Genomic DNA, 22,140 nt, shown 5'->3' with positions numbered 1-22,140 from the left:
TCTGACGACAACATGCTTCTCATAAAGTACTAACCCTGGTACTCTTTGATGTCGCCAGAGGCTCACTACACAGGGAGGAAGACTGTTAAGAAACAAAAAAAAAAAACAGAACCAGATAATTCAGCAAAAGGAGACTTGGTCTCTCCATCACAAGAGCAGAAGCTGTTTATTCTGTACTCCATCATAATTCATTAGCATTTCCTGAGTGCTAAATGTAGTTAAGTAACATGTAAGCTGAGAAAAACTTAGCCATGAGAAATCTTTTTGAATACCCATTTTAAGGGATGAGAGAAACACCTGGAAAAGTTTTCTATAAATGTGTTTTAAGTCCTACTGGGTTTTCAATAATAATGCTAGGAGATAAGGTTGCAACCTCAGAAAACACTCAAGAAAAGAGGGCCATGGCAATGGCACAGGGAGTATGGATGGAGGTCAGTGGCCACACCCTGGTGGGTCACCAGCAGCTCCTGAGACACGTTTGAGATCTCACGGCAGACTCCTGATGAGCTTGGCCTGGTTGCTGAGGAAGCAGGTAAATTACCTCCAAGTTATCACTACAAGTACTCTTTTCCAAACAGATTAGAAACCCTGTATTTCAAAACAGGCCATAGACCAACTGTCTTAGTTTAATCAGAAAAAAATGTACTGGTCACAATGAATCCAAGGCACTAACAAGGCACAGCATTTTTAAAAATGGACTTAAACCTTTCTTTTTCTGCTGTCATTTGAAAATAATTTTCAACTCTTTTTTCCAAGCCCATCAGACAGGGCAAATAAGAATATCTAGGTTGTGTGGGCAGGTTTTGACAACTGAATTCTTTTCTATGTACTATGTGCCACACATATTTCTGTTTCAAACATATGATGTATCAAACATCTTGAAAAAACAAGGATTCTAACATTAAATAATTATAATCTTCCCATCCCAATTATAGTTTAAATTTTTACATATAAGCTTTTATTAAAAGGACATCCACCATGATGTGTAGTGATGCCTACAATTTACTCTGAAATGCATCCCCCCAAAAAAGATAAATCAATGGATGGATAGATGGAAAGACAATAATATAATAAAGGAAATATAATAAAATATTAATTGTAAAATCTAAGTAGTAGGCACATGGGTGGTTAATATATCATTCTTTGAACATTTTTGATGTTAAATATTTTTCATTTAAAAAAACTGGGGAAACTGGTACTCATTTACCAATGTGGTAGTTCAATAATTCACATCATGTAAAGATATACAGACTCTATGAATTCAGTTACCACAAACTAGTGCACACACAGCCACTCACAGATTAGTTCTAACTAGTCAAAATGCAAAACCAGGGGTTAGAAGTGTGTTAAAGTTGGATAAAACGCACAAAGCCAAAAAGCTTGAGACAAACCCGAGGGTAGTAGGCAGAGGTGGGTTTGCTATGCCTAAGACTGCTATAGCTTCTCTGGTCAAAGTAGAGGCCGCTCTGCAAAAAGTAAAATTAAACACATTTTTCTTAGGTTAAACATTGGTGACAACACACAAAAGCAAACTCAGATACTATCTACCCTCTTTCCTCCAAAACAATGACTTTAAAGCATTGACTCGCATTAAGTAAAAGTCAAAATAATAATTATCTCAAATCTCAAAAAAAAAGACTAATCCTAAAGGTTAACTGTATTCAAACCAAGTCATTACTAATTTTTTTACTTTAAAAACATGAGCATAAACCTCTGTCAAAATGGAATAAAAATAGTAAGTGATTTATTCTCATGTCATATTTAGTAACATCCTTGGAAAAGCCAAGACAACTGAGTAATTACCACTTTTATAATCCACTTGGCAGTGTCATAGAAAAGAGCGAAGTCTTTTTCTTCAAATTTCTCCTAGTCCCATCATTTGACGAAATAAACTGATCGAATTAAGTTACCAAAGTCACAGTACAAGTGTGTCCTAAACAGGCTTAGCCTAAAACATCTATGGCAGGTTCATTTTCAATACATCATAAAAACAAGCCATTATAAAGACTATGGTTACCTGGCAAAGAGATTGTCATCTATAAAACTGCCTTTTAACCACTTTCTTCACTCAGAGTTAAGGAAATGTAAGCAATCCCTGGCTGACAGACTCCTACTGTACTGCTGACACTGTAATGGGGGTGGGGGGTCCCTACCACTGACCCCTGCCACTCCCAGCCTGGCCTCCCCACACCACCCCCTCAACAAGACATCAGGACTAACCTCTCCCCAGAGCTCCCAAGGCTTCACCCTCCAGAGTTTCTCACTAATGTCCTCTCCATTATTTTCCCTCCTACCTGCCAAAGTTTATTGATCCTCTCTCACCCCACCAAAGGTCAGAGCCCCCTCCAGAGGAACCAGTTAACAGGAAGCTTGGAACTGATTCTCACACCAGTACTGTGGCAGCCTGACAGGAAGAGGTGTTCCTAAATACCCCAAATGGGCATTCTGGACACATTCTTCCCCCACAGAAATATTTAGCAAGGTGGCTAGAATAGAGCACTATTAGTTCTGCAGTTTAATGGCATTCTAGGTTAAAGAGTTTTCTGCAAGACAACATGGAATTCTGCTAACACATACCTCATTCTTTCTACCAGAAAATTCATTCCACACTCCCAAAATTTGACCTACAAACAAACTCAGAATGAAACCTGTCTGTGAGTTCGGCACTGCCTATACTACCACAACTAAATCAAATTTCTAAAATAAGGATACAGATCTCACTAAATCTGGGTGCCTGGGTGGCTCAGTCAGTTAACTGTCTGCCTTTAGCTTGGGCCACGAGACCTGCAACAGGCTCCCTGCTCAGTGGAGAGTCTGCTTCTCCCTCTGCCCCTCCCCCTGCTAGTGTTCTCTCCCTCTCTCTTTCTCAAAAAAATAAATAAATAAATCTTTGAAAAAAGAATCTCACTAAACCTATTCTTGAAGTATATTCTAAAGTACAGTTCATAACTGAAAATACATGATTAATGAACTTCTTGTATTAACTTGCTATTAAATCCTGTAAGTGAAAACAAAATTAATTTTAAATAGATTCTGATAAATCATGTTTCAGTATGTTATCAAATTAAAGTAACACCTAAGGCATACATGAAAGCAATCATAATTCTTACGTACCCTAAAAGTAATCAGTGAATTTTATAGCAGCACAAGACAGTGGGACATGAGACAGAACACAACTAACCAGTGGGTCTTTATGAGAACCAGAGGACCTCCTCTTCATTCCATAAGAGTGACTGTAAGAATGATTCTGGAAGTAAACATCTGAAGTTAACTTTCACAATCACAGAGTGAAGTTTAAAAAATAACTTAATAAACTTCACCTTAAAATTATACACAGAAAGATGCATACGAGATACAGAGTAATCCCCATGGAATCTATTTCCCAACTGTTAGTAAATGAATCACGGCACTTGGCGACTACCAAAGATACACAGCACCTCTACACATCTGCAGTCCCCCTGACTCTGCCCCCATGCCACCAAGCTCCACGTATAGACAGCTAAAAACGATGTGATTAGGACTCAGAGCCAGGCAGAGCGTTTGTGAGGATGTTCACCCCACATCTTATTTGAGTCCTTTCCATCTTCTACCTTCCTTATAAAGGTATGCAGGACAATAGGTTCCACCTCCTTCTAGGCCTTTCTTAGCAAAAGGCCAAAAGGCAAACCTTTGGGATCAACCAAAACAAGACTGAGAGAAAGAATATGGCATTGCTTTGCCCAAGAAAAGCACATGCTGCTCAGGAGGAAAACAGCCCAGACAGTATGGATTACTCCTTATAGCAACAGCATTATCAGACAGAGGACCTTACACACAGGTCCTCTGAAGACAGCACTGTCTCAGTACATAACTTCTCCCAGCACCACAAAGCCAGGTATAGATGAGGGAATAAAGGACAGAAATACTACTATATAGGTCTTTAGGTAGACAAGAAACCCAATCTAGCTATGTGCTGCTCACCTGAAATAAGGACGTGTAGCTAGAAATGTCCTACTTATCAGCAGTCTGCTCTAGGGAAATCATTTGACAAATGTGCAGCTAGATCCTAAATCCATCCACTCACTGTTCTTTTTGAAATATGCATATTCTCCCTTTTACAAACTACCCTGAACATTTTAAGAGATGACTATATTGTCTAGAAACTCAGGCAATCTACCAACATAATATTAACCCAAGGAAAACATGCTATAACTAAACTTTCTTGGCTAAAATGAGATACATAAAAAACCAACCAAATCAAGCAAAAAAGAGCAGACATAACTGATGTTTCAGGTAACACCTGTCACTGCTGGCTGTTTCCTGTTTAGCAACTTCACACCTGCTGGCTTGTGACACATAACAAGGAACACAGCAGGGCCTATAGTTCACTGGGTATCAAACACTGGCAGAAACATGTCTTCCAGGCAATGCACATGTGTCATTTAAGGAGCTCATCACTTTAAGAAAAGATATTACTACCAATCTTAATCCTGAATAAGGAAGCAAATCATTTTTATCTGATCCTGAAATTCTAAAGGAAAAAATTATTCAAATGTTCAATTATGCCACAACTGCAAAACAACAGTTTTTGCATTATTGGCCATATGCTTTCCCCAAAACACAATAACAAACCTGTGAAAGCTAGTCAATCTATGATCAGCATGATTAGGTATTTATAAAGTGAAACTCTACATTTAACACAAAGTCATGCACCACATACTAATGATGAAAGTCTTGACGATCTATCCTTGAGAGCATCATACTGGATTTCAGAAAAAGTTGAGAGTTGATTGCATTCCCAAAATCAGAAATATAAAGAGGAAAAAAGCAACATTTGCAGTTACTAAAACTCCAAACTAACCAGAATTTAAGTAAAAACAATTTTTTTAAAATCCAGCACTACTTTAAAAGTCAAAAATTATTATATACAAAGACTGTTAGATTTGATTAAAAGAATCTTCTTCCCCACAACCACACTCTCCTAGTATAAGTGATTACTAAACTCTATGTACATGTAAAGCTGCATGCTCTCTTTCAAACACAGAATTCCAGTCAATAATGGCGAGATGATTCAATCTCAGTATGCTGTAGCACAAAACACCCACAGGGAGCCTTTACATTCAGGAATAAAGCATTCTGAAATTAAAAAGATGTTTTACTTTTTATTATTGTGACTGTTACCATCATCTCCCATTGTTTGAAACATGGCAAAAGCAAGGCATAGATACTGAAGCGAGAGCACATAACTAATACAATCGGGCTTAAAAAAAATAATTGCAGCACCAAAATGTGGAAGTTCCCTTGAATCTGCCTGTGGTCACACAGCTGAAAAACTCCCCTTCTCAAAAACTTTCCCTATTAAAAACACTGAACAAAATTGGTAACTTAGTCTAGGTAAAGTGTGGAATATGCACCATATACATTCAAGTGTGGCATTAAATATCAATCAAAGAAAAACACATAAAATTTATGATAAGATCAGAAAAACCTGTTTCATATAGGGTCTTTAAGAAAATAAGCATAATACCACATTTTAAATCAAGGAAACTGAATTAAATTAGTAACTACTTAGATTTGTGATTTCCTAATTTTGTTTCTGAAGCGTTCTAGCTTACACCTTTTAAGCAATCTTACCCAGAAGAGGCAAACAATAGTATTATTACATGTGCAACAAAAATCTTATTTATCTAAAATTTTCTAAAATGCCTAAAGTTATACATTTAGTAAATTACATGCAATGGTAAAATGTCACTGTATAGTGAGTGACATTTCCCTGAAAGTAAAGTTCCTTCTGTATAGAAATTTCACTTAGGTCTCTTCTTCACTAACAAATTACATTTTTTGTTTAAAAAAAAAAAAAATATATATATATATATATATATTATATTATCACTAAAATATGTATTACTCAAGCCACACACATTCTTGCAACTAAACTATTCTGCCCTCCCAACCAGGCAAGTTCACTGAAGAAAACAGCCATGTCTTATGTTTTCTGATCCTCTCTGTAGCTCCAATAGCATTTTTCAAAGGCACAGAATTTAACAAGAGAATTGAAATTGATTATTAGAAATTAACAAGAGAATTGAAATTGATTAATTGATTACTAAAATTATTTCAATTTTCTCTTTCAAAAACATAATGCAGAGTTCAGCTGGTTTTTAAAAAACTGCTGAATGTGATAAGAAATCCATAACTTGGACATCCCAACTGCTACTAGAACAACTGGGTAAATATAAAGAATCCCTCCGGTACATACCAATTGGTATCTTTGTTGTTTAAAAACAAATAATTCATCAAAGAAGGGAGAACTGAAAATATTAAGGGCTCTTGCTAAAACATTTCTATGTTTTAGACAGTCTATGACAGTCTATCAAAAAGAATTTAACTCTCACAGAAAGTTACCTGAAAGTCTTCATCTGAAATAAAATTAAAAGCAATGGAGCAACTTTTTGTTTGTAGAAACAAAGTTCAGCAAGTGTCAATTTCCCTTAGAATATACCTATTATTCAAGCCCCCAGAAGGCAGAACTCAGAGTCAAAATGCATAATATTAACACTGCACATTTTTCTGAACTACACACCATGATGTCTTTCCTTTTGGGTGTACTGGCTCTGCTCCAGTGTGTCCCAGTTATGGCCTTCGACGGGCTCTTCCATGGAATTAAACAGTGTAGTAGTAAATAACAAAACACAAATTATAAGCATATTAAAATTAAATTCATTAAAATTATACTAAGCGTATTAATAATTTAAGGGGAGCTAATATATACAACAGTAAAAATCTGCACCAGTAAGAAACTGTAATATATTCCTACTGCTCTGGTTCAAGATGGCCTCAATTTCCTAATGTTGGACCTCTACCTTATGGTCCTCTCATATTTCAATATAAAAAGCAGTGACAAAGCATTTGTAAGATGCTTTTTACAGGCAGACTGTTTTTTGAAGAAACAGACTGTTTAAATTCTAAGCTCAGGGCTTTGATTTCATCCTCCTGCCCCCAAACCTTTCATTCACAGTCTTGAACTATCTTTGCTCTTTTTATTTTTTATAGAATGTTTATAGCATGGACACCATTTCCAGCCCAAATACCTTCTGGCAGGCCATCTTTCAAGAAAGTATTAACTGAAGTTAATTGGATAAAAAAAAGATTGAAGTCCTAAGAATATGGCAGAAAACCTTAAATACATCTGCCTCACATCTAGGTACTACTATGACCATACATCCAATACAAGGTCCAGAAGTGTTAGACTTTTTTAATGTACAGTTCATACATTTTAAAAAATAACTGGCAAAGAAATACCAAAACTCCCAAATTATAGAGCAAATCCCAATAGAGTTTAGGTCAGGGTTTTAGGCCATCACATTTATTTTTAAAAGAGAACAAAAGCTGGTCTACATAATACAGCTTAATGTGTGGTAGTTATTTTTTTTTTTATTTTTTGTTCTTTTAAACTCTTATTTAAAGATTTTATTTGTCAGTGAGAGAGAGACAGAGAGAGCACAAGCAGGGGGAGCAGGAGGCTGAGGAGAAGCATGCTCTCCACTAAGCAGGGAGCCTGATGCGGGACTCAATCCCAGGACTCAAGAATCATGACCTGAGCTGAAGGCAGACACTTAACCAATTGAGCCATCCAGGCATCTGTGGTAGTTATTTTTTTTTTAAGTAAATAATCTGGGGGCTCCTAGATGGCTCAGTCAGTAGAGCATGCAACTCTTGCAAGCCCAAAACCCACACTGGGTGTAGAGATTACTTAAAAATTTAAAAAGAAAAAGGACATAATCTGATGAAAATTAGAACTCCCAATATTATCTACTTAAAACAAACAAAAAAAGACTTACCTCAATTATACTTTATTTTTAAAGATTTTATTTACTTATTCGAGAAAGAGAAGGGAAACAAGGAGTGGGAGGCGAATGGTGGAGAGGCAGAAGAAGCAGACACCCCACTGAGCAGGGAGCCCAATGGCAATCTCTATCACAGGACCCGGGGATCATAACCTGAGCCAAAGGCAGACCCTTAACCAACTGAGCCACCCAGGTGCTCCCCTCAATTATATTTCTTTTAAACAATGTTACTTGTGAGCTTTCTGGCTTATTTCCAGGAAATCTATTTAAAATGTGCTGGATATACACTCACACACAATAACGTACTGGAGTCTCCTCTAGAGTGTAACATTTTATTAATATTCATGTTCACCCTCAGATTTTTTAAAATACTGGGAGCTTTACTCTTTACCATAGCAGCAAATTTTCACTCTTACCACGGTGAAATAAAATGCTGTGAGAGTTCTACTTTTATCTGAAATGTATTTAATGATAAAATTTCCATAAAAAGAAAATCATCATCATTACTTTATAGACCCTCATGGTAACCAATTCTTCATCAGTTTAATTGCAGGTTTAATTTCTCTTGTGCTTGTTTACAGATTTGTTTTAAAGCCTCCTAAATTAGGGGCACCTGGGTAGCTCCTAAATTAGGGGCACCTAGGTAGTCAGTTAAGCATCTGCCTTTGTTTCAGGTCATGATCGCGGCCAGAATCCCAGGATTGAGCTCTGCGTTGGGCTGCCTGCTCAGTGGGGAGTTTGCTTCTCCCAATTCCTCTGCTCCCCTCCCCACCACTACTTGTGCACCTCTCTCTCTCTCTCTCTCTCTCTCTCTCGTGTGCACGCTCTCTCTCGTGCGTGAACGCCCTCTCTCTCTCAATATTTTTAAATGATTAAAAAAATAAAGATTCTTAAATTAGGTCAAACTTAGATGGTTTTACTGTTCAGTTAAACTAATATAACCAATATACAATCAAGTTTCCCTGACACCACATAGAAAATTATAAATAACCAGCTTGATGATAACTGTGTGAAACCTCACACTATGAACATTATAATGGAAAGCAAAGGAAAAAGCCATCTTTTTTTTTTTTTAAATGGGGAGAGATCGTTTTCAAACTCTTAACACTCAACTTTTAAGCTTTTATTGACTAACTCCCTGTAAGATTCTTTTCAAAGTGTTTAAAGAGAAAAAAAATCTCCAGGTGGAGGAAAGATGAATTTATTATCTCAAAAAATGTTTCTCCTGTAAAATCACTCAAGCTGCTGATGAGACTACTGAGACTTGTTAATATTCTTATAAATCTAAACTTTTGCAATTAACTAAAATATGATTCAAAAGCAAGTGTACTAACTTATTGTAAAAAGAGAAAGTAGATTACCTTCACCAATAAGAAATATGACTAGAGAAAAGGACTATTTAAGACTATAAACAAATCTGTAACTGATATACCAGACCACACTTGGTTTATTATAGAGTACTTTTATATATTACACAAGCTAGGAAGAAAACTAGACTTAGGGAAAGTTAACCAATATAGACCTCAACATGAAAGATCGTTTTACTATGAAAAATCTAGATATATGCATATCAATATTGTCAATGCACAAATTAAAAGGATTGCTTTAAGGTTTCAAACACAATTCTTTAAAAGAAGATCAGTGTGTTGGCACAATATACAAGACTTCAATGAACGAACTCTCATTTACCTTGATTTATAGCAATGAATGCTAAAAAGGTGAGACATACTACAAAATGTTAATCAAAATGTTGAAGTATGGTAATTACTATAAATATGATAAGCAGGAAATTTTTCAAATCAGTAGCTCAAATTTTCCATGTAATAAAACTATAATTAGTCGACCAAGAGCCAAAGCTATTACCCATTTAATAAAGTTATTTTTATAAATATGGAAGTGGGAAAATCCGAAAGTCCAACTACACAATCTCATTCCATAGGAATCAATCTTATTATTTTGTGATAATTTTCCAAAATCAAAGTTCCTTTTCCACAAAAATAGTAATATATATGTTAATAGTTTAAAATATTCATGATTTTAGAATTGATTTATATTGATTATAGCAATGATTTAAGAGAAAGATCATTTTCCAATGAAAGGACTTTGCCAATATTTCCTCTCTTTTTTTTTTAAAGGCAAAGGAATATGAACACTGTCAGATTGTTCAGGCAATAATGCTGCAGAAAGCTCACACATATAAGCTTTGCTATCTTGGTGCAAACAACTTAAAATACCAACCCTGTGACTGCCAAGACTTCGAATGGACAATGCATCCTCAACTCCCTGATAAGAACAAAAACAAACATGGGATAAGTTTGCAGGTAACTGCATTAAGTTAATGAGGGGCAAGTATAGGGGCAAGTTCATTGGTTATTACAAACCAGATAAGGTCGATGATGACTGGACCGGTGGGAATACCTGGCCCTTTCTGAATCTTCCTGGGAAAGGAGAAAATACATGGAGAATTAATCACTGAACACAGGGCTATCAGAACAACTGTGCAAACAGCAATCGGTTAGGAGCACAGCAGCACCTTCCTTGTAGCAAGCAGGTATGGACAACTCAGCTTCTGAAGCTGGGTCTTGGACAGTCACATGCTTCAGGTGGAAAGAAAGTAGCAATAATTATAATCTTGTGTATGTGTGCCTGACCACTTCTAAACTGCAATCTATAAACGAACAGGAAAGCTCAATATACCAAGATAAAAATAAGCAAGTATACTTAACAGAAACTGAGTTCAGCATTAAAAGTAAAGCTTTATTTTTTATTTCACTGTGACTGTGCATTTATGCAAGGCAAGAAGAAATGTTTATTACAAAAATAGTTTCAGGACTTAAAAAAAATTGGGGCATAATTTTGTGCTCACTACAAAAGAATTTTTTTGTTTTCTTGCACCCCTCTACCTGGAAAATAAAAGAATAACTAAATAAAATACCGGTGCTGTGTTGTTAATATGAAAAACTACTTATAAATAGAAGAAACTATGTAAATCATTTAGAGTTGGTAAAGTTATTTCAAGAGCTATGCCTCATGAAGACGGTTAAAAAAAAAGTGGGGGGGAACAAAAACAAAAATCAAATGATGACCACAGCCTAACAGTTGACCATATTAAATGCAACTGTAAACTTTTCCACAGTCAGCTATTAGCAATGGAGCATTAAGTTCTGTCTGTGGGATCCAATGACTAGTTCCTACAATCTAATCAACTGCAACAGTAAGGAACTTCTGATCTTTCAGAATTTCAAAGTCCAAAGTGTTAAAGTAATTTGCACTGACAGAATCTACACCCAACTGTCCAGCTGGGTTCCTAGCTAATCAATGCTGTCTTTTCCAAAAGGAATCAATACCTAAACACCACGTGGCACTACAGCATGATCACTACACAGGTGGAAGAAACAGATGTGGTCATGTCCAATCACCCATTTCAAATTACAGAGTAATTCCACAGAAACACTACAACCTAATGCCTTATTTTGGTCATGATCTTTTGGCAGCCTTCAAAAACACTCCTGGTTGTCATCTGCTGTGTGCACTGATGCACGTGATCAAATATGTTCAGAAGTCTGTTTATAAGCACCAATATGATTCAGTGATACAGTACCCAACAGAGTGTTCTGAACTTTAGGAGTTCATCAGTGATTTAAAATTTTGTTATATAACAAACACAGGTAATCTACAAGAAGCCAAGCAAATTTCTTCCTTTTCCCCATCAGGTTATATACCACAAAAGTTTTGAGAGCATGTGCTTATAAACCCATCCGAGCACGTAGGACAGAACTGGTCGTAACCAGTTCTAGGCTAATTAGCTTTACAGAGCCCTGTGCTATTCACACAGCCTAATTCTACACGCCCCTTCCCAGTCTTATTTGGGGTACTAGAGCAAGATACATTGTTTAATGTTCAATCTTTCCTTTACCCTTTTTTTTTCATTCCACCTACCACGCAAGGGCACTTTTTAAAAAATCGACCTCTAAAAACTAAAGTTCATTAAAGATGCAGCAAAGACAGATGAATTCATATTTATTTTCAATTATGTTATTTATAAAAATAATTCTTAATAAAAATACCTTAAATAACTTATTTTTTTGCCCCATTTGGAAAAACTGGCCAAAAAAGACCTTAGAAGACTCCATAGAGGCCACTTAATGTGAAATGCAAGAATATAGTTTATTCCAGTTATAAACTACACCTTAAACCAGCACTGTCCACCAGAACTTTCTGTGACAAAGTGAAAATGTTCTGTTTGTGCTAATACGGTAACCAATGGCCCCATGTGCCTATTGACCACCTGAAATGCTAGAAACGCAACTGAGGACTTAAATTTTTAATTTTAATCTATTTAAATCTAAACGTAATTACCCACATATGGCTGATGGCTACTATACAAACAGTAAGGCAAGCTCAAAGCAAATGTTCATTATACCAAAAAACCGCAAAGCACATATTTTACTAAGAGGCTGCCATGTTGCACCACTCTTATATAAAAAGGCAGGCATTTAGGTACTTGTGAATTACTGTCCCTACCTTGACTACTTCTGCACAGTGACAAACATGAGAGAAAGAGAAGGAAAAAGACCGTAGAACTATTTTTAAGAGCTAGAAAGGTCCCTAGAGATTATACAGTCTGATCCCTTCATTTTAAAGTAAAGAAAATTGCAGCACAAAAAGATTAAGTAGGAATTCACAAAGACATAAAGCTGAGACCAGCATTCAAATCCTCTGACTCCCTAGGCCACCAAACCATAGAGAGACCATCCTACCCAGGCTAAATCTACACTATGACATAACAAGAACATGAAAACAATGGCCAGGTAGTCTGGGTTTTACTCAAAGATTCCTCCTTCTCTGGAAGAACAAGCAACTTCATTTCCCAGGTATTCTAGAGTAGTATTTTAAATGGCCAATTGGCTTTTCCTGAATTAACAGCACCAGGGCCAAGAGAAAGAAAAAAATTCGGCAACCGTGTTTCCAGGTACCAACTACAAGGCTGACTATCCTTCTCTTCCAGAGTCTGGGAAACAATCCATTTTCATTGTCCTGGAAGTCAGCAGTAGTATAAAGGATCCAAAGCAGAAAAAAAAAAATCAGAACAATGCCTTAAAAAATGGATGTATAGGGGCGCCTGGGTGGCTCAGTCAGTTAATTAAACATCTGCCTTTGGCTCAGGTCATGATCCCAGGGTCCTGGGATCAAGTCCCACATCGGGCTCCCAGCTCAGTGGGGAGCCTGCTTCTCCTTCTCCCACTTCTCCTGCTTGTGTTCTGTCTGTCAAATAAATAAATAAAATCATTTTTTTAAAAAATCGATGTATATTTGTTCAAGGTTCTCTGGAAAATTGTTTTGATACCTCTAAATTCATGGCAATGAAACGTAATCTGCTTTTAAAAATTCACTCCATGTGGAGATGTAGCGATTTTATTGAAAGAAAGAAGACCACAGCCCACTGAAGGCACCTGGCCCTGTTCTCTGTCAACAAGTAAGATTTAAGTCAAGGCTGGAGCCATTCCCTCAGTTTCAAATTCAGAAACCTCAGAAATCGCACATTCTCCTCCAGGTCACCAACACGCTGCTGATGGAGACGCTAGGTTTAAAAACAGAAACACTGGCCTCACTAGGACTATCTGGAGGCCTACAAAGACTTGGGCCCTTTCATCTTGGTCCTCTCACCTTCCAACCCACTAGCAGGGATGGTGTGCTCCCCGACCTTTGAATTTTGGCTCTGCCAATGACTGAGCAAGTTGTTGACTTCACCCATTCTTAATCACCTTATCTTTAAAACAGAGATGGCAGTCCCTATCTTATAAAATGGAGACATATGTAAAAAGCATGGTGCTGGCAATATAGACCCTCATTGCTAATTCATTCCTGAGTCTCATGCCATGGCTTTTCCTCTTCATATCCCCCAACATCCCACCTCTATACCCAGAAAGTGTGAAAATTAGGAGAAATTTTTAACATGGGTATATTTTTCCTTCTAATAACTGACAATCCCATTATTTGTATGAGTTATTTTATTATAAATTTACTGTTCTTTATATCTTATATTGTGATTATAACATGCCAACTTCTACTATAGGCTCATAAAATGCAGCCAGAGAGACAGATAAGCTGAAAAGTAAAAGGAAAAATTAGTTTGAAAAGAGTAAAAGCAAGTGTCAGAAGGGGTTAAGTGATAATTATTGCCATCTGAAACTAAACCCCATCTATATTCTCTGTGAGTCCAAGTTATCACTCAGGACTTGAGTTAGTACTATCTGCATTCTAAGCCTCCAAACCGAAAATGTTCCCCTTCATGAAAATCTACTGCATTCACTTCCTGAACTACATACATTTCACAGAGATAAAAACTATGTTTTTATCTTCATGGTCTTGGAATAGAAGAATCAAACATGAGACTTTCAATATAGGCTTTTCTTCTTAGTGTTTTGGTGTGTCCTAAGATAATAAAATCTCAGGCAATTTAATTTTAGAACTATGATACATAATTTTTAAAAATTAAACTAATATTTCCATGGAAACTTTACAAGCAAAAGTGATTTCTTTTATTCACAAAAAATGTTCTTAATGAATCAACAGTAAGATAAACCAGTTTCATGCAGAAAACACTTGAAATAAAACCAATTAGGCTAGCTTTAGTAACAAGAAAGGACAGATTCTACTCTAAAGTAACAAACACATTCATGAGGAATCACTTAATTGTAAGTAACCAAACATTGTCTTTCTCTCCTTTCTAAAATATCACAATGAGAAGTATGATAAAGTTTTAAATCTATAGGTGAATACAGTCATAAATATTTTTTATAGTCATAAATATTTTAATTCTGGTCATCCTTCAAAATGCTGCTGTAGAAAGAATTTGGTTATAAAAATTTGTTTAACAACAATTAGTGGTTCCTAGCCCTTTAAGGGATCACAGACTCCCTTGAGAATCTGGTGTTCACTTAAAAATATACATATATTCAAAAGTCTGCATGAGATTTTAGGCTTCCTGCTCCATCTCCCGTGCCTGTTCACATGGATGAAGAACCTTTGTAATAGGAGACATTGGGGAAATTATCAATGTAGAAAAAAGTTCAAATTTAGGAAGGATTTCCAATAACTAATATTTTACTGGTTCATGATTTGCTCTTGTAGCTAAAAATCTGGTAGTGGTGGTAGAAGATTCAAAAAGGAACTGAGAGAAGTGAAAAAACTTAAGAGTAATTTTCACACGAAATTAAAGAATGACTTGGGTCATCTTTCAAGGAGGACATTTCTGCCTAGTTTTTTTGTTTTGTTTTGTTTTGTTTTTAAGAGAGAAAGGAAGAGGGGAGAGGGAAGGGGGGAGGAGGGAGTGAAGGAGAGAGGGAAAGGAGAGGAGGACAAATTTGAGGAAGACAAGGACAAACTTCAGAGAAAGAAAACACATCCATTTACTCAATCTTTCTTGGTCAAGAGCAGTCATGACAAAAGCGTGAGGCTGTGGACTACAGCAGAAAATGGATGGACTCCAAGTACACATTTGGTCCACTACAGACAGAAGAGACACTCTCTGACCTTTAGGTTCAAACATGCCAAACACTCCTACTTGGCAAACTATTAGTCAATGTTTTACTTCAAGATTGCATTATTGCAGCAACTGATCACAACATGCAGGGCAGGCAATCCTGGCCTACCAGCCACTTCTGAATCTGTCCCCATTTCCGATCAAAGGAATAATGAGAGTGCTACAAATGCAAAAGTTTCATCAGCTGAAGTTTCCAACATAATACATGTCTGAAAAGTCTTAGAGTAATCCTATAAATTTGCCCTGAGACCAGTGATCTTTAGCTTAATGTAAGTTGTACATTCAAGAGACAGAAAATTACTAAGCTAAATATGTTCCACAATGAAGAAATATATGGCTCTCTGCAGTTTAGAGGAAATGGAACTTTTACTTAGCAACAATCTCCTTATAATTTTAGGAGTGTAAGAACTGCATTCAGTATTTGAAACCATATATGATGTCAAAAACAAAAATAGCAACATAGTATAAACTGTTTTTTGTTTAGTTTTTTAGCTGTGAATAAAATCTATAAACACTTCCCTTTAACCCATTAGCAGAAGTCCACCACCAACATAAAAATAGTGTTTAATTAATATTTTAAATATTAATACTAAATATTTAAAGTTTAAATAATATTAGTAATATCCTGCAGGCTCTCCCCCTTCATGCCAATATGGCATCAGAAATATTTTTTTATGTGAATTTTCGGAGTCAGGCTGATGTCAGAAGGAAAGAGTTAAAAAAGATTATTTGTTTCATTTTAAAGCAGCCCAATTTCTATATACCTACTGAAATTTATGAACTACAGAAAAGCATTAAGAAAGAAACAAAACTAATTAATTCCACCATTGACAAACCAAAACATTGACAGTAATCATTTCTTTCTAAGTAGTTTTTGACCCTATATATGATACTACTTACTACCAGTCTTCAAATTGTTGAGGTTTTTTTTTTTTTAATTTTCTTGCATGAATATCTTCTTCCATTATTAAATATGCTTAAAAACTATAAGGCTAAATGACTTCACAGTGTTTTACTAGGTAGATATCATAATATAATTAACCTAACTCTAAGACAGTTAGGACTACAGTAAATAAATTCATCATCTCTAAGCTGACTTTAGCTAATATAAGTAAAGCACCTATCACACCATAACAACTTGCTACCACGTATAGTAAGAGCTGTTTATGTGTTTGCACTATTGCACTTAATTTGCTGACATAGAATGGCTTATTAAAAAATACACATTAGGTTATACTATTCCCAGTTTTTCAAGAGGAATCAGATTTATTTCAGAAGGAAACTAGCCAACGATTAATTTATTTGAGACTAACACAAAATTAGGATCATACCCCCACCCCCACACCCCCTGATTACCTCTTTTTGTTGTCGCTCCAGTTCTCTCATGCGTATATCTCTTGCTTCTGCCCGGGCAGCCCGTTTTGCTGCCAGTCTTGCCTCTGCCTGAAATGTAATGTAAAGATTCAGCTTTATTTACAAACAACAACAACCTGCATACCAGCTGCGAGGGTAAGGAGCAGATGGGACATAACTGTCCATAGCAGGTGGGAGGACAAGATACCCTCTTGCTCAGCTGTGCAACTCCCTCCGTCAGCTCTTGAATACTCCTTTCTTTGTTCTAGCCCAGCGTCTCTCCTGAAATCTGGGCCTTTATTTTTAACTGCTTGCCTTGATTCCACATGCAAAACATTTCACACAATTCATTATGTCTCTGCAAACTCACCTCTTCCAAAATGTCTTTCTCTACCAACTCAATCATACAAATTAGAAACTTCAGAACCAGCCTCTATTTCATTTTGGACATTGCCACTATCCAGTCTCAGAGTACTGCCAATTCTCTACCGCTAGGTTTCTCTCACCCCCATGGCCATTATGCTGTTTCTGTTCCAGGAACTCTTCATATCTTTCTCCTTCTAAACTGGTATGCAAATCACATACTACCAAATTCACCACTTATAACTAGACAGTTTGGTGGTTTTCAGCACTATGGTCACAAGGTTACACAACTACCACTACCACCTAATTCCAGGATATGTTCCTCACCCCAAAAAGAAAACCCATGCCCATTAATAGGCACTCCTCATTCCCCTTCCTCACACCTCCTGGAAACCACTAATCCTAATTTCTGTCTCTACAAATTTGCCCATTCTGGAAATTTCGTATCAGTGAAATTACACAATAGGTGCTCTTCATCTCTTGCTTGATTGAACACTACTTAAACTGCCTTCAAATCCATCTACCTGCCTCCAGAAGCTGCCCTACAATTTCCCTTCTACATGTTACAGGATTGTCATTCTGCCTTTCAAAACATGTTTCTGATTTTTACCATTAAGTAGTGTAAAACCCTCCACTGGCTCCCCATTACTTGCGGTTAAAGCAAAATTCCAAAGACTAGCACAAAGAGAAGAGAGAAGAAAAGCTCAAACAGAAATAAGGTTCCTCCCAGTCAGATCTCCCCCTGATTTCCCAGGACTCGGTCCAGATAAACAGCTGCAGGCCACCTACTACCTCCATCCGGGACTTCACTGTGCTCCGTTAAGCCTCTCTTCAACTCAGGTAATGATCTCAGGGTCATGAGATAGAGCCCGGGATCGGGGGTCCACACTCAGCAGAGTCTGCTTAAGATTCTCTCTTTCCCTCTCGCTCTGCCCCTCCCTGTACCCAATAGAGTGCTCACTCTCTCTCTCAAAAAAATATTAAAAATACAAAACAAAATTACACTCTTCTGTCACCTCCACAATGTCCAAGTCTCAATCGATGTCTGCTAAATAAACAAACGAATTTCAGGCCATGGACTAAAGCATCAAGGAAATGAAGCAAGGAAAGAGCCTGATGTACCACATGAAATTAATGATTTCTTACAGTCGTTTCCTCTGTTCTCGGCCACATCCTAACTCTGATTCAGATCTCCCCCTGATAACTACAATAGCTGCCTCTCACATGGTGTTATATTTATGCCCAAGTCTTATGTTAAGAGACTCAGTCAATGTTTGAAAGGGTCAACTGTACAGAAGCAATTACATTTGGTGCTGAAAATACAGGGTAAGATGACATCTCTGCCCCAGAATCTCGTTGAGAGATACGGGCCCACAACACTAAGGGAAGGAGCATGCGGGAGAGAGCAATTTGATTTCCCTGGCAAGGTCCCAGCTGGTTTCTAAGAAGAGGACGCAGCTTAAGGGTTAACACTTATTCAACCACCCCAATTTTGGCACTTTCCCAGTCTGCCTAGCTGGCCTTTTCATAGCAAAAGCCCTAAACATGTATCTGCCAACCTCAATCTCTAAACAATAACATGACCAGAGCAATGAATCTTCTCACATGAATTTTTCACTGGCTTTTATCTTTCAAAAAGCTGTTCATACCTTCTTTCCCCCTCTGACTACAGGTAGACAATGCTTTCTTACTACAGTTCTCATTTTATAGAAAAATACTTCAAGGCTAAGTTCAGCAGATAGCAAACACATTTTTAAATTACAAAGTATCATTTTTCTGGGGAAAATTTTTGAACTTTTTTTAGTTTCAGCAAAGCCATAGCAATGTGCAGAGCTGTCATTTCCATACTTTTAGCTTTGTACCTGTAGCCTTCTTTAGAAATGTACCAAGAATGCCCATTTCATCCTTCCAAGACAGATGACCATTCTGTACATTCTATGCTAAAACAGCTCACCAGTTTTCTCTCACCTAACCTAAGTGATGATAACTGAAATCTACTCTCTGATGATTTCTTTCACAACAAAAGGAAAGGGAACCTGGCTGCTGTGTAACAGAAAGAACATGGGCTTCAGAGCCACAAAAATACCCTTTCCTTTGTTCCTTAGCCAACTTTATCCAAAGTCAGATATGCCTTCCTTGGAGATGGTACTGAAGAAGGCCACTAAACAAGCTTAAAAAAGGTAAACAGGATTTAAAAGTACTTTATCTTAGTATTTTTTCCACATATTGCCAAATATCTGAAGCAGTACTGCGAGTAAGAGAGTGAAAAGCAAAAAATGATTCCAATCCAGCAGACAAAACATGTACTCTATACTTGTACCAATGCATTTTTTTTAAAAGATTTTCATTTCTTTGACAGAGAGACACAGCGAGAGAGGGAACACAAGCAGGGAGAGTGGGAGAGGAAAAAGCAGGCTTTCCTACCCAGCAGGGAGCCCAATGTGGGGCTCAATCCCAGAGCCCTGGGATCATGACCTGAGGCAAAGGTAGACTTTTAACAAGTGAACCACCCAGGCACCCCTACCAATGCATTTTAAAATAAATAATAGATACACAAAGTATACTTCTAGGTAGTAATACTAGCCTTTTCCCAGACACAACTGCGTGATTTCTACATATTCATTTTACACACACTCACAGATAAAAAATAAATGGGGGACGCCTGGGTGGCTCAGGTCATGATCCCGGAGTCCCGGGATCGAGTCCCGCATCAGGCTCCCAGCTCCATGGGGAGTCTGCTTCGCTCTCTGACCTTCTCCTCGCTCATGCTCTCTCTCACTGTCACTCTTTCAAATAAATAAATAAAATCTTAAAAAATATATATATTAAATAAATAAATAAATAAATAAATAAATGGTACATAAGAATAAAGGATCGCAAAAAATTAAATTTAAAACAAAGTTGGCAAAAAAAAAAAAAGTTAAACAGAGAATCAGCATTTTATCTGATAAGTCCATTTCTGGGTATATACACAAAAGAACTGAAAGTAGAGACTCAAACACGTATCTGTATGCCAATGTTCAAAGCAGCCTTATCCATAATGGCCAAAAAGTACAAACAACCCAATGTCCATCAATGGATGAATAGATAAACAAAATGTGTTATATCTATACAGTAGAATATAGTTCCAGGAGGGAAGGAAATTCTGACACATGTTAAAACATGGATGAATCTTGAAGACATTATGTTATATGAAACAAGTCAAATGTGGAAGTACAAATATTATATGATTCTATGTATTTGAGGCACCTAGAATAATCAAATGGCATGGGCACAGGAGCTTGAACAGTGGTTCCAAGAGGCTGGAGGGAAGGGAGAAATGGGGAATTTTCATCTAATGGGTACACAGTTTCAGACAGGATGATGATAAAGTTCTGAAGATGAAGAATAATATCAGCGGCACAACAATGTAAATATACTCAATGCCACTGAATTGTATGCTTAAAGATTATTTAAATGGTAAATTATGTTGTTAAGATTTTATTTATTTATTTGACAGTCAGAGATCACAAGCAGGCAGAGAAGCAGGTGATCAGGGGGAAGCAGGCTCCCTGCCAAAGAGAGAGCCTGATATGGGGCTCAATCCCAAGACCCTGAGACCATGACCTGAGCCGATGCAGAGGCTTAACCCACTGAGCCACTCAGGCACCCCTAAAATGGTAAATTATGTTATGTATTTTCCCATACAAAAAAAGTTAAAGTTCGTATAAGGCATGAAATCAGAATTATTCAGGAGCCTAATTCATTTAAGTACTTGTAGAGTCTTTAAGCTGATATAACTCAAACTTTTGAAATAAAGTTAATAGGAAAATTTAGGAACTGGAAATTCAGGTTCAGAAGTTACCTGTGAAATCAAGTAGGTCAATGGACTTGTTTCTAAAAATTTTTTCTCATCATTATGCTTTCAAATATTAGGCATATTAAGACTGATTAAAGGAAATACACAATTATATAAGAATAGAAATGTATTCTTCTTAGAACAGTAAAAATGATAACACAAAAAGTAAAGATATATTTGAATAGAATTAAATCCATTATGGGGCAAATGGAAAAATAAAATAATAGCAAAAATCATGGGACTTGGGCGCCTGGGTGGCTCAGTGGGTTAGGCCACTGCCTTCGGCTCAGGTCATGATCTCAGGGTCCTAGGATCGAGTCCCGCATCGGGTTCTCTGCTCGGCAGGGAGCCTGCTTCCTCCTCTCTCTCTCTCTGCCTGCCTCTCTGCCTACTTGTGATCTCTCTCTGTCAAATAAATAAATAAAATCTTTAAAAAAAAAAAAAATCATGGGACTTGATCACCCCTGGAACAAACTGCTTTAGGTTATATTAATTCAGAAAACTAAATTTGTAGGCTGTTTGCTTTATAACTAATAATTAGCAATCGTACAATGATCAATAAAAAACAACTTCTAAGGGCATCTGGGTAGCCAGTCGGTTGGGCATTGGACTCCAAGTTTCAGCTCAGGTCATGATCTCAGGGTCCTGGGATTAAGCCCCCACATTGGGCTCCCCACTCAGAGTGTAGTCTGCTTGAAAATTCTATCCCTCTATCCCACCCTCCACTTGCATGTTCACCTGTGCACACATACTCTCTCTCTCCCTCTCACTCTCAAATAAATAAATATTAAAATAAAAAATAGAAAAGAAAAGAAAAAGAACTTCAAAGGGAGGGCTGGGTGGCTCAGTTGGTTAAGCATAAACTCTAGATTTTTGGCTAAGGTCACGATCTCAGGGTCATGAGATTGAGCCCGACAACCAGCTTCACACTGAGCTTGGGGCCTGCTTTAGATTTCCTCTTCCTCTCCCTCTGCACCTCCCCTCTTCATGCTTGCACACTCTATCGCTCTCTCAAATAAAAAACTTTTTAAATTCTCTAGGAAGAACTTCTGGGAAAGCTGAGAACTAACCACATACTATGGTTTGAGTACTTGTACATTAAAGGCTTTTCCTTTATATCAGGAGTTTGTGTTATGCTGTTCCGGAATTTAAGAAAACAAAGTGGATTTGTAAGCTAAGATGGCAGTACATGGACCCTATGCTTGCCTATCCCT

General features: G+C 37.1%; 1 protein-coding gene across 17 annotated transcripts in view; it reads right to left on the bottom strand.

Annotated features, from left to right (window-relative positions):
* Positions 1–22,140, bottom strand: part of LRRFIP2 (LRR binding FLII interacting protein 2) — a 107,425-nt gene that overhangs the window by 50,748 nt on the left and 34,537 nt on the right. For 10 of the 17 annotated variants that reach the window (XM_044252709.1, XM_044252710.1, XM_044252708.1 and 7 more), the window contains exons 3-4: positions 16,729–16,815; positions 10,065–10,109 (exon numbers count right to left, since the gene is read on the bottom strand). In XM_044252709.1, the coding sequence (XP_044108644.1) occupies positions 10,065–10,109; positions 16,729–16,815 (132 nt within the window). The remainder of the gene's footprint in view (positions 1–10,064; positions 10,110–16,728; positions 16,816–22,140) is intronic. The other 7 variants (XM_044252712.1, XM_044252714.1, XM_044252719.1 and 4 more) reach the window with 1 other exon arrangement.

The sequence above is a fragment of the Neovison vison genome, chromosome 6, assembly GCF_020171115.1.
Source record: "Neovison vison isolate M4711 chromosome 6, ASM_NN_V1, whole genome shotgun sequence".
Lineage (NCBI taxonomy): Eukaryota > Metazoa > Chordata > Mammalia > Carnivora > Mustelidae > Neogale > Neogale vison.
The sequence above is the reverse complement of the archived record's forward strand: the minus strand, read 5'-3'. Positions and strand labels throughout refer to the sequence as shown.